General features: G+C 42.6%; 3 protein-coding genes across 3 annotated transcripts; 1 reads left to right on the forward strand and 2 right to left on the reverse strand.

Annotated features, from left to right (window-relative positions):
* Nucleotides 1-1,187: 1,187 nt before the first annotated feature.
* Nucleotides 1,188-2,917, reverse strand: EAE97_006476 (uncharacterized protein; the record flags this gene model as incomplete). Its single annotated transcript, XM_038876989.1, has 4 exons — nucleotides 1,188-1,846; nucleotides 1,934-2,439; nucleotides 2,487-2,759; nucleotides 2,841-2,917. 4 exons carry the CDS (start codon nucleotides 2,915-2,917, stop codon nucleotides 1,188-1,190), a joined length of 1,515 nt encoding a protein of 504 aa, XP_038731921.1.
* Nucleotides 2,918-4,505: 1,588 nt separating this feature from the next.
* On the forward strand, nucleotides 4,506-5,948 carry EAE97_006477 (uncharacterized protein; the record flags this gene model as incomplete). Its single annotated transcript, XM_038876990.1, has 3 exons — nucleotides 4,506-4,606; nucleotides 4,669-4,981; nucleotides 5,034-5,948. 3 exons carry the CDS (start codon nucleotides 4,506-4,508, stop codon nucleotides 5,946-5,948), a joined length of 1,329 nt encoding a protein of 442 aa, XP_038731922.1.
* A 1,453-nt stretch (nucleotides 5,949-7,401) lies between these two features.
* EAE97_006478 (uncharacterized protein) lies at nucleotides 7,402-11,779 on the reverse strand (the record flags this gene model as incomplete). Its single annotated transcript, XM_038876991.1, has 2 exons — nucleotides 7,402-10,605; nucleotides 10,664-11,779. 2 exons carry the CDS (start codon nucleotides 11,777-11,779, stop codon nucleotides 7,402-7,404), a joined length of 4,320 nt encoding a protein of 1,439 aa, XP_038731923.1.
* Between the last annotated feature and the right edge of the window lie 2,102 nt (nucleotides 11,780-13,881).

Here is a 13,881-nt window from a genome sequence, read left to right on the forward strand (position 1 = left end):
GCCGACAGTTCTTTAAAAAATTAATCATGACTGATCATTCTACACGTAGAACCAAAGTCTCACAACACACAAAAGTTTTGCCAGAAGAAAATCCGGGCGGATGCCATCGTTGGCAATCGACTAAAGAGGTTTAGCGCATCCGCTAAGCCAGGCCACGCTTTTGGAACAACCCAACCTCAACTCCCGAGCTTTGTCCTTCAAATGCCCTACCAAATCCCTCAGGACACCAGATTTGCATGATTCTAATGTTTCCCTTGAGAAAGGACCGAATCAATTGGAAATCACGATAATTTCTTGCAAAAAACATGATTATCGCATAATATATATAAATAGGGGGGCTGATATCCCTGCAAAGTACGGTTCTGAACGTTGACATTGATGTTATCTCTTCCTTAAAAGACTGCACTTCTGGTAGTTGAATGCATCACATCTCGAATTGAGAATGGCCAGATCACTTCCACATCCAAACACTTTTATCTTCATTTCTAATTCTTTCAAATCTCTACTACTCCCTCAATCGTGCCATACGAGCGTCCTTTGGGGGACTATGTATTAGATGTAGTCCCAATTAAGAGTATAATCAGATACCCAAATTGTTATTTCCCCTCCCAGACTTCCAGTCTGAGATACTTATTACAAGATTACAGAACACTTGACTTCAAAATTCCTCCTCTCTTCCCCACTCATTCACCATAACAAATTCACCCTCGCGCAGGCGAATTCACTTGCCAATTGCTAATTCGATAGTTTGATTTTGATCTTATACTACTCACGTCTACCAAGATCTAAAATGACCTAAATCTCCAATCCTACATATCCCCAACGTATGATAGCTCACCCATTCCCAATATCAAGCACTTTACCTCTCGTTCCCTACTCCCCCTGCCTTCAATCTTCCTCGCGCCTACAGAGTTATTCTCACAATCCTGATCTACCTTGATTGGGATCTACACCCTTCATTGACCGTCTTCTATCTTCCTCCCACCTTCCATCTTCGGGCTCGGCTTCATAATTTTCTAATGCAAATATTCGTATAACACAAATCTTTTGTTTGTCTAGATTTCGCTTAGGCACTCGTGCGAAATCATCAACTTAAAGCATCTTCACAAATGTCATTCTAGACCCTTGCTGCACTATCAACAAAGTCCAAAACTCCTCAGAAACAAAATGGGTATCATTGACTAATCTTAACTTTCAAAATATACAATCAGAAATCCAATCCAGCTTCCCACAACTCCAATTGCCGAGTATGAGCTCGTGAACATCAACGGCAAAAACTCCAGTTTATTGCCAAAGACGATTTGATGTAGCAACGAACAATATAGTATCAAAGGTATACTAACCGCAATGTAGAGTGTGCTAAATCTATCTAGCAAGAAGATTCTAGACTTTGATGCTGGCGCTAAGCGGTCAAATGCAAGGAGAAACAAGATAAGCCAGAAAATCGTGTACACAATTTTCGTAGGAAATTCCGCAGCCGTAAAAAGCAAAGGGAACAAGGAAACATGACCAGCCACAGCCAATGGTCGGAATGCTCCAAGAAATCGACGATCCTTCAAGGCGATTAGACTGAAAGGTATAATGACCAGCAGAATTGCTTTTTCGTGAACGTGCCAGCTGAAAAGAAATGAAGAATAAGCACAGAGGGTTACACCCCCGATGAAATTGTCCCACGTAGGGCTTTTGTAAAGCTTGAACAGTGGAATGAAATCGAAAATGGCTGTCAAAACGAAAGTCATGCCTTTGGTAACTTCGGGTAATACGGCGAAGGAAGTATTCCCAACAAGACCACGGGTCACACTATTGACAGCCGTTTGATCAACAGCAAGGCCGAGTTTTGGGGCAACTGTACTCGTGTTATTAACGAAATTGAGACTATCGAAATACGAGGTTCGAGTAGTTTGAGATCATGTTTGGGTGAGCAAAAACTTACTGGAAATTAACACTCGGTCTGTGAAAGAGTACATAGCCCAGATGTTTGGAGCCCAATAAGCATGACATAGACCTCTTCCGAATGGAAATAGCCTGCTAATGATTTGAGGCATTTGACCAAAATATACAAACGGTCCAAATGCAGCTCCAAATACTGCTACAATACCAAGTGCCAATTTAATAGCATTTCCAAATTTAATATCGAACGGACGCTTAGGTCCAAACTTCGGCCCAAGACAGTATCCGGATAACAAAAAGACGAAATATGCTGGCGCAAGATACAGGTAGATATGTTTAAGGCAAAGCAATATGGCGAAGAGTATACCACTTGCTAGCTTGGTCCCCTCATTTCTAGCCATGACTAGGGACAATATGAGGAGACCGTACATGAAACCATTATATTGGAAGTGTATATGGTCGATGATGAGTAAACCTGGCGAGAGTAGAATTGAAAGAGCCGCTGCTTGTGAAGGACGTTTTAAATTGGAGGGGGCCGTCTTCACGAAGCTTGGGGATGTCAATTTTGAGATAAGTAGAGGATCAACATCACTTACAGGTGAAGCGCATATACCAAAACTAATTCTGTTACAATAACACTTGCGCGTTGGAAGTAAACGGTTTGCCAGCTGACATATTCCAGATTCTTCACCACCAACATCAACGGATCAATCCATTCTGCGAACTTTGATAAGAATAATTCGAAATATGCGAAGAAAGGTGGATAATCGAGAGTCCATTCTGAAGTCTTTTCGATATACCATTCGTTCAGTGGCAGACTATTCGTAATCGCGAGCCAATTTCTATGAACTTCAAAGTCCGTAGACTTGCTGCAATATCAATCAGTACCATAGTTCAATTGAAGACTGGACGGAAGTCCATGTGTGGAGGGGAGGATCGAGAGAACTGACTATGCTGGAAACAACAATATCTTGAAAGCCGTAGCTACCACTGCACATTGTGCAATTGAAGGATATAATTCCGCCATCTAGTCATACCCCATATGAAGACAAGATTGTTTGAAATTGCTTTTGTCTTAAAGGGATCTCAAATCCAATGGATGAAATGGAATTGTGGTCTCAAAATAAATAAATATGAAGTAACGTCTTAGTTTCACCACATGACGGAATTTATAAATGCCGACGTTCATACTTGTAGGAAGCCGGGGTTGAACTTCTTCTGATTACCAGATACCTGGGTATGTATATAAATGGTCACTTCAATATTCGATATCAAATTAGGAAATTGAGATATATAATTCAATATTAGATAAAGGTGTTGAATAGCTGTTGGTGTGCTCCAAAGCGGTACTTTTTGTGTTTTTTGGACCGGATATTAATGGTGTAATTTGATTTTTAAATATCAATATCAATATCAATGTTTTCAATGTGTATACGGTTTTGAGTGAGTGAGGTGTGAATAAGGTGTGAGTAAGGTGTAAGTGAGGTGTGAGTGAGGTGTGAGTGAGATGTGAGTAAGGTGTGAGTGAGGTGTGAATGAGATGTGAGTAAGGTGTGAATGAGATGTGAGTAAGGTGTGAATGAGATGTGAGTAAGGTGTGAATAAGGTGTGAGTGAGGTGTGAGTAAGGTGAGTAGTGTTTCGAGTGAGTATCGCTTTTTCTGTCTACATCTAAATCTACATTTACATGGAGAAAATGCCGAAATCCCAAAGCTCTTCCCCTGTTACATTTTGACACCAAAAAGTCATTCAAAACAGCCCACCAACAAGGATTATAGAAACATCAGAAACATCAGAAGCACGAGAAACACGAGAAACACCAGAACATCAAAACCTTACCAGACAGAAACAATCCACAGAAGGCGAGAAAGCTTCCATTCATTCATAGAAGACTTTCCACCCACCCTCCTTCCACACTTCTCCCACACTTCTCCCACACTCCTCCCATATATACTCAACTCCCCGTCGCAACATGGATCCAGCTTTTGTACCATCGGAAATAGCTATACGACATATCATCAATCATAAATTCACCATAGAAATTGGCCCTTCCATTCAATCATTAGGGAAACCCATTCGCAATCTGCTTCTGACTCTGGTGGGAATTTATTGTGCAACCAATATAGTTCAAAGTACATTGCAATCTGTCTTCAACTTGAACCGAAGCCGAAAAGAAGATTAGGCTGTGTGATATATTCTTCCTCTTATATGGTATCCCACATCGAAAATCGAAAATTGTTCCTTCAAAGTTCAAAATCAAAAGTCCCAACCGCAAATTCCGTAAATTCCTCCCGTGAGAAAGTGGCCTGGGGGTACGGAACGGAGTACGAGCGAGCCATTGATCAATTAATCCTGCCAAGTGTCTACATCGATATTAAACACAGATAGATAGATATTCGGAAGGTTACATACAGTAAGGATTTAAACCCTTTTAATCATACTCACTCATTCATTGTCTGTCCTCTTCATGAACATTTGAATCTTCCTCCTGGAATTGAGGAAACTTTCTTCAGGGACGCTGGCAGTTCTTATTCTTATTCTTATTCTGGGTGGTTACAAAAAGAATAACTTTAACTTATTATTAAAGATTAAGGAAAGTTCTCGAGTTTAAACACAATGTATTTCTTCAAAGCATCCCTTACTCCAGTCGCCGCATTCGTCGCATATACCCAAGCTACATATCTTAATAACGATTTAAGTTTCGGTCATGATGGAAAGTAAGTCTATGTCAAGAATTCAATTTCCTTGCATCCAAGATAATATGTATTAACCATTACAGGATCTCTCCAAATGGTCGCGCCATTCCCAATTTTCATATGATAGGACAGCCAAACTATCCAGATATCCTGAGCAATCGCATCGTTCTTACACCACCTGCACCAGGAAATCAAAGAGGAGCTGTATGGACGGAAAAGAAGTTACAACATTCACAATGGGCAGCAGACATCGAATTTCGTGCTACTGGTCCGGAGAGAGCAGGTGGTAATTTGAATATCTGGTATGCTAAGAATGAGGATATCAAAGTTTCAAGCATATACACGGTTGGAAAGTTTGATGGATTAGCTTTGGTTATTGACCAATATGCTGGATCTGTAAGTTTCTGTATTTGCGATCTACCTTGCACAAAATATTAATACCATTTAGGGTGGTTATATTCGTGGATTTCTCAACGACGGTACAACTGAATACGCTTCTCATCATTCTGTCGATTCCCTCGCATTTGGTCATTGCCCCTATTCCTACCGAAACCGAGGTATTCCATCCAAAATTCACATCCGCCAAACGGCCGATAACTTCAAAGTCGAGGTTGACGGTGCCTTGTGTTTCCAATCCGATAAGATCAAGCTACCTTTAGGTTATGTCTTTGGAGTTACTGCCGCTTCTGCAGAAAACCCAGATTCCTTCGAAATCTTCAAATTTGTCGTCACAACCGATTCCCATACTCCGGATGATCAAAATCAACAACAATTCCAAGCTGCCAATAACCCACCTCAACAACAGCAGAATCAACATGGTCAACAACAAAATCAACAAGGACTCACCATGGATACACCTGGCGAAACTCCCGCATCAGACTATAAATCCTCCGATGCGCAATTCGCAGACCTCCACAATCGTCTCCAAGCAATGATGAAACATATCACCGCTCTTAACCGCGATTTCTCTCAATACCAAGCAAACTCAATTTCTCGTCTTGAAGCTCTTAATGGAAATCTCAATACTCTCTCGTCCACAATCTCTAGACTCGAATCCTCTCTCTCAAAGCTCGATTCAGTTTCTGGTCTGGAAAGAAATCTGAGAGATGTAGCGAGTGATGTCAAGAGCACCAAGAAGGAATTACATGAAGCATTAGATGCTCATGTATTAAGTTTGAAACAGAGAGTGGCGGAAAGTCATGGTAGCGTACTTGGAACGGTGGGAGAAGGATTGAAAAACCATAGATCGGGGATCGGATATGCGGGATTGGCGTTCGTGGTGGTGGGTAGTCAGGTCGGATTGATTGTCGCTTATGTGCTGTACAAGAAGAGGAAGAATGGGGGACATAAGAAATATCTGTGAGGTTTGAGATGATGGATGTTGAATGAAGGAAGAGGAGGGCTAGGAAATTGTATATTATAGCATAGGGACTGAAGGTTTCGGAGACGGAAATGCAGAGTCGAGCCGAAACTGGAAGAGCAATGGAGAGTAGAGTAGTACAAGGGATTGGAAGTAGTGTAGAAAGAAAAAAGCGAATATCAAATCTCAGTACTTACATATTACAGACGACTACGTTTGAATTTATATTCATTTCTGTCTATGTTTTGTATATATCTATCGTACTTACTCTCCGATGGATGAATGATAAATTCGTAGTTGCATTTATTTGTATGTTGTTTATACTAGGTAGTTGATTGATTGGGGTAGGGTAGGTCATGGGAAAATGGGAAAGATGAGAAAGATGGGAAAGATGGGAAAGATGGGAAAGATGAGGAAGATGGGAAAGATGAGAAAGATGGGAAAGATGGGAAAGATTGAGAAGATTGAGAAGAGGGAGAAGATGGGATTAATCTCAATGGTCTTTTGTTTGGATTTTTGCTTTGCTAGATGCGGGATGGGATGGGATGGGAATGAGATGGGAATGAGGGGGTGAGAGGGGATGGGATGGGTATGTGGGTATAAGGGTGTGAGGGTGTGAGGGAATGTGAGTATATGGGTATGAGATATGAGTGAGGGTATATAGAGTAATTGTATGATATAAATTGAGATAATTATGGGGGTTTTGAAAAGAAGGGTGGAGGTGGAGGGAGCAAGGGAGGGAGGGAGGTATGACTACGATTGTTCTTGGGCATATGGTGAGGGAGTTAGATTATGTGAATTATGTGGAGTGAAATTTGGATTCTTGGTTGTTTTGGGTTGGGTTGGGTTGGGTTGGTGATTTCGGGGATGGTATATTTGTATCGAGATTTTTAATTTGAGTGCTGCATGTAGGAAGGGAGTGGATGTTGGAGATATTGTAGATTTGATTATTGGATTTCAATTTTCTATCTAGGTATATGACTGTAATATATAAGTAAAGGGGTAGATAGGTCGTGGCTTAGTGGGTAGATCAGTGGTATGTATAGGTAGGTAGATAGATGACTTTCTGGGGATTTGTTTATATATTCTAGGGGTTGGTGCTGGTGGAAGTGGTCGTGGTGGATGTTGATGTCGATATAACTACTGCTATATATGGTTGAATGATACGAAAGACAGACAGAAGTGGAGGAGATATAAGTATATTCAGCCTCTCTCGAGAAGGTAAATGTAAAAATAGGTACTTTGAGTACCCAAGTGATATAAATCTAATTATCTACGGTCATATAACATAAATCTACACCAACACAAAATCCGATCAATCTATAAAAACAAGAATGATATAAACAACCGTACTCCTCTCCTGTATAAGGCAAAAAAATATCCTCCCATCCTTCTATTTTCATAAACGGGGAATGTCTAGAGTGAAAAGCTTGACGTGGTAAGACGGATTACCCCTCTATTCAGCTCCCTTGGTCTTCTTAGTCCTCAACTTCATCAACAAGAACACCAGCGCATATCCACTGAAAACAAACAGTGCGCAAATTCCCGCATCCCTCCATCCATAGGTATATGTTTTCAAATTCAAGGTGTGCAAATAATCGGTTCCGGTTGTGTACTCACAAACCTTGCATCCCTCTGTCGCATCTGGGTTTATCAGATTCGCTGCTGCTCCCATGCCTTGCAAGTACGAAGCGAGATACTCGCCACAGGTACCGTTGGCAGGGTTGAAGATGGCGAATTCGGATTCGCGACATGTGACGGGGTGATCCCAGGTGGTGAAGACGAGGAGGGAGCCCATGAGATAGTTGAAGGGGTTGAGGTAGTACATCCAGTATCTCCAGAATGCGGTGATTTGCGAGTAGGGCACGAGGACACCACAGAAAGAGACCAAGGTTCCGATGACGAGAGGGTTGACCAGCGAAGCGAACAGTTCGTTGGGTGCGTAGGCGGCGACGAATTGACCAATACCGGTGTAGATGAATTCGTAACAAATCATGACGAAGAGAACGGAGCCTGCTCTGTGGGAATCATCCGGGAATCCAACGGTGTAGTACCAGCAGACGTAGTAGAGGACAGCGCAAATAACAAGGTAAGGGAGTTCGGAGACGACGTTTCCGGTCGCGAAGGCCCACCAGGAATACATTTTTGATTTCTTCTCTCGCACTTCGTAGATATCTCTTCGTTGGAGGAAAAGCGGTTGCAATTGGGCCATGACACCCGGTGCGACGAAGATGAAGTTGAAAATCGTGAAGAGACGCAATTGTAGACCGCCGACCGAATCTTTTATCATCCAGAAACTGAATCCGTTGAAGAGGGCAGATCCAATGTGCAATGCGAATTTGTTGTTGATGTAATCTGTGTTGCGGTAAATGGATACGTTCATACGATGGGTGACAAGTTTGAGTTGTTGCCACATAGGGGTTGCAAATTCAAAGCCATCGTCAGTTGTTCCAGGGGGTGCAGCGGCAGCGGTGTCAATGATGCGATCGAGTTCTTTAACCGTGTATTCATATTCGGGTGAGTTGAGCCAGACTTCATTCCAATCTTTTCCTTTACTCAAAGTGCCGGAAACGACATCAATCATATGTTCAGCAGGATTAGAAGATTCCGGGCAAGGTGCATCGTAACGAGCAAAGTATTCCTTGATAGTTTTGGAATTCTCGCCGATGTCGCCGAAGTAAACGGTCTTACCTCCCTTAGCGAGGAGCAAGAGAGAATCGAATTGAGCGAAGAGTTGAGCGGAAGGTTGATGGATAGTAACCAAGATAGCTTGACCGGCATCCGCCAACTTTCTCAAGAAACGCACTGTATTGAAAGCAGCTTGACCATCCAGACCAGAAGTTGGCTCGTCCAAGAAAATAAGAATAGAGGGTTTAGAAACGAGTTCCACACCAATTGTCAAACGTTTTCTTTGCTCGACACTCAATCCTGCTCCGGTGTTGCCAATCAGCGTGTTCTCCATATCGTGCATTTCCAAAAGATCAATAATCGTATCGACATATTTCAATTTCTCGGCGTCGGGGACGTTTCTTGATTGTCTGAGAAGGGCGGAGAATTCCAAGGCTTCGCGTACGGTGGCAAGGGGTTCGTGCACATCCAATTGCTCGCAATAGCCTGCCGAACGTTGAAACGAAACAGTAAGAGGTCGGCCATCAACGAGGATAGAACCCTTGATAGTACCATCTGTCTTGCGTTGCGCAAGTACGTCAAGAAGTGTCGTCTTTCCGGCTCCAGATGATCCCATAAGTGCACCTAACATACCCGGTTTAACCCATCCTTGTACATTGTCCAGGAGAACACGATCGCCGGATGGAGTTTTAACAGTATAGGTAAGGTTCTTCCAGGTGAAAACAGAGGTGTTGCGCATTAATTGGTCACTGGCGTCATCTTCCACTTTGGTATCTTGAGACGCGGGACGAGAATTCTCTTGACGTTTTTCTTGGATGCCTTGAGATTCCTCATCGCTTGCATTAGCAGCCTTGAGAACTTCAGTATTTTTGTGGGCCTTCTCTCTTGGAATTAACAAGACTCCTGATTTGCCTCCATTCGCACTCCAGTTGCTTGTGTGATAGATGGTTAGACCAACAAACAAAACCCAGAAAGCCCAAATAATACCAAAGTTTCTCCAGATGTTGCTCGAAGAGTAAGAAAGCGAGTTAAGATACTGTTCTCCAGTAACACTGGTAGCTCCGGGTAGTGCTCCTCCCACACCAGCACAAGCTTGGAACGTCAGATCAGCGTATCCCGGTCCATTAGGTACCAAGTTATTCGCAACACAAGGAATAATCTGGTCCTTGAATTCGTTCGCCAGAATAGCCGAAAAGCCATAGGCAAGAGGGTCGATCCAATAAATCCACACGAACCAAGGATGCATTTCTGGTTTCCTAATCATATATCCGGTGTACATAACCAGAGCACTGATCAAGAATCCAGACACTTTACTCGCGGCGTCAAATGTGGAAAATCCAGCACCGATGGCGCGGAAAAGTGCAGTTATACACATGGTCGCGGAGAAAATAAGAATCCAGTAAGTGAAGAATGCACCGGCATCTTGACGCAATCCAACCATAAAGTACATGACAAGTGAGAAATGCGAGATTTGCACAATCAGAACGGGGATATCAGCGGCGATTTGAGCGATACAGAAGGCGGCTGGATGGTAGAGTGCAAATGCTTTATGTTTAGCGAGCACAGGACGACCAGAGAATGAATCGGTGACTTCGGACATGGCGAGGAGAGCATTGAAGAGAAGAGACAGGAAAAGAGCACCGGATTTGACAAAGAGACCACTGGAGTTATTAGGAGCATTGTAGAAGAGAGAACCGGCGATGAGAGCTTGTGCGAGAGTAGAAAGTTGTTTGATGATGAAGGTTGCTTTGTCTCCCCAGATGATTTGATATTGACGAATAACGCAAGCTTTGACTTGTACCATAAAGCTAGTGGTGAGAGGAGAATTCTTGCCAAGTTTGGGACTCTTTTCGTATTGTACAGATGTGCGGAAATCTTCGGTTCGTTGTTTGGCAAGATCGGTAGTGGGATAGTCGTATTCTTTTTCCATTTCGTTCTTGATGGAATGGTTGCTGTATGCAGCGAGAATCTCACCGGCAGTTCGGGGGAATCGGTTTTGGAATTCGTCTCTGACTTTACGCTCGGTTGGTACCTGGAGTAAGATGAGATTAGTATGAAAATTGAATGTAGTGATGAGAGAAAGAGCATACCGTAACACCGGTCAAGAAATCAGCAACATTAGCAGAATCATCACAGATGAAACCCAACTCCTCCATAAAAGGTCTTGCCTGTTTCCTTGGTCCATAATAGATCTGCTTGCCCTCGTCTAAAACCAAAACTTTGTCAAAAAGATTGTAGATACCATTACCAGCTTGATAAAGCGTAACGATACTAGCCAATCCAAAGATATCTGTCAATGCTCTGATAGCTTTCGTGTATTCCAAAGCGGTACTGGCATCCAAACCTCTCGTCGAGTTGTCCCAACACATCACACTTCCTCTGGAAGCAAGCATCTCAATAATCGAGACACGTTTACGCTCACCACCGGAAACACCTCTCACATACTCATTTCCCACTTTGGTCTCGTGAGTGTGCGAGATACCCATACTTCTGAGTAGGAAGTCGCGATTTGCTTTTTGATACTCCTCGGCAGAACTGACGTTGGAAGGTAAATGAAACGGAACCTTCATTCTCGTTGCGAAATCAATGGTTTGTCCGACTGTAAGGGTAGGGAAGAAGAGTTCTTCTTCGGTATTCATGACGATTTGTCCTCGGTATTGTTGTGCTTCAGTATGGGTCAATGATCCGAAATGTACATCACCCGTGACCTCTGCATATCCGCCTCGATTGTTTGAAAGCATCTTCAATAGAGTTGTGCATCCAGCTCCAGGTCTTCCAAGAACCAATAACATCTCTCCAGGTTTAACGCATCCGTGAGCATTGTCGACGAGAGTTCTCAAAGGTGGTTTTGCTCGTCCGTCCTTGATTTTTTGGGGAATGTTGAATTGCGATCCAACATTCTCATTGATAGCTGCATCGGCTCCAATACCCTTGACCGTTAAATTCTTCCAAGTTACACCAAGATCTCTTCCTTTAGCTTGATCTTTTTCTCCCTGCTCTCGCATAGCTTGAAGTTCAGGCATCAGACTCCAATCTTCAGCCATACTCTTCTCGCCCTTATCATCTTCATCAGAACTATCGTAAGCTCTCTGTCGTTTTCGATCCGAGAAGGCGGATGATGCTGAAAGTGCCCTTGTAAGTGCACCTCCGTGTCCTTCGTGTGGTCGAACAATCGAGGAGAAACCCTCAGGCTCAGTGGCTGCCATGATGGCAATTGATATCTTGATGTGGAACTACCAATTGATAGAAAGCAATAATTAAAACAACAACAATGTATAAAATAAAGTAAACTAGAAATGGAAGGTCTTCAAATAGAAGTTACCAAGAATTGATACGTAGGAGGCTTATTAGATATCTTCAAACAAAGGAGCAATGAATAATTAAGTAGTATTTCCAACGTTAGATCGGAAACCCCTTGATGTAAATATTCAGAAAATCAAATCCATAAAAAGCAACTAACAGAAAATTAAAATACCGAAACTACGAGCTGTATTCGAAGTATACGAATTATCTAAGCCAAAATGCAATCGGCCACCCATCAAAATCTCCTTTTCCACAATCCTCTCGGACAACCAGAATACCGACAGTGCGTGCGGCACGGGCTAGCCCCAGGTTGACATATGTGACAATAACAACCAACTTACTTCGAAACGGAAACTTTCCCATAGATTAAGTGGATGATAAATCTTATATTGGGCATTATTAGTAAAGTACAAACTCACATGAAAATGAATGCGAATAAAGACTTCTTAAGACCGAGCGCCGATACTTTTTAGTTTTAACAAAGGGACCAGCCCTTCTCCCTTCTCCCTTCCCCTCAAATGAAAAGTAGCTGTTCTCGCTGCTGTACTCGAGACTAAGTTCTCAGTTCTTTACAGAATTGTCCGCAAAAGTCCGAGCGAGACCTCGTTCTAGCGTTGATTGCTGCGTTGCACCATCATTTCAAAGCATTGAACAGCCCTACCGTGATCTGTCAAATCAAAATGAAGTACCATGCTCATCGAATATAGGCTGTTATCTAGATATCTAGAGCCAAGATGCAAAGTGAGATGTATGAGGTCAAGACTAATTGCTGAGTAGATTGCAGTTTGTCAAAACCATCAAGACTGTTGATTGATTGTCTTATCTTTATTCTCAACAGCTACCTTTTTTGAAATAAAATTAGCTATCTCAAACTTCAATGCCATCAATTGGGGGGTGGAAGAGGGATTAGTGATACATGAATCAAAAATGGTGTTCTCACCGTAATTCCAATCCTCCCTCCTTCCTTATCATTTTCCGTCCGAACTTTGCTAATATGCCGTTTTTTGCTTGCCCTATATCCGCACCGAGAGTAATTTATGTCCAAATTCAACTATGTCCGCCTCGATACGGAGAATAACAATGGGGCTTGCCACTTTCTGTCTGCCTTACCTCCGCACCGATAGTAATCTATGTTCAAATTCACCTATGTCCGTCTCGATAAGGAGATTAACAATAGGCCTACTCAGCCTCTGAATATCGATTAACTCCTTCCGTTTAGTGCATACGTGAAAGTCTTTAAGCCTAGAATTGTTCTTCTGCATCCAACAGACGAACGAAAAGAAAATCTTGGCAACGGAAAATCCAAAAAGCCCGTGATTTCCGCGCTGTGTCACCACTAAGCCCAGTTAGCATTAGCTCATAAATCCTTGTTCGTACTCGCGATAGTGCATTATTACGGACTATCAATTGTGCGTTGGAATTTCCGTAGAAGCTTTTCTTAGAAACGGGTTTGCTACACCATGGTGATCCAATAAAATCAATTAATTGCGCAATCATTAATCCGTATACGACTTATTGCCTCAAAAGAAACATACATCGCACACAATAGGGAGTGCGGAGGAAATTGTAAACTCGCTAGTTCAGCAAGTCGCTTCTTACGGCTAAGCGCCAGATGAGAAATCCTACCACACTATTCCTAATAGCGCACCACTTAACACCCCACTTGGTCGTTCAAAAGTCCACCAAACGGAGTGCTCTTCTCTTTTAGCTTGCAAATGGTATATTTACTAAGAAATGTGTCCTCTGCCATCACAAGATCGGGCTTCTGGCGCAATGGCAACGCGTTTGACTTCGACTTCTGTTAGAAATAACAGTCTTCTCCATCAAAAGATTGCAGGTTCGATCCCTGCGGGGCTCATTGACATTCTTTTGCAATTCTGAGCTCCTAGAGCTTTGTTTTGCAGTTGGAATTGTAAGAAATGGTTGAGATTTGAGGAAGTTTGGGAAGTTTGAAGTTTTGGTGATAGGAGCATGCTTTTGGTGTACCAGTGAGTATTTTTCAAGA

Source organism: Botrytis byssoidea (genome assembly GCF_014898295.1).
Source record: "Botrytis byssoidea strain MUCL 94 chromosome Unknown BBYS_012, whole genome shotgun sequence".
Classification (NCBI taxonomy): Eukaryota; Fungi; Ascomycota; class Leotiomycetes; order Helotiales; family Sclerotiniaceae; genus Botrytis; species Botrytis byssoidea.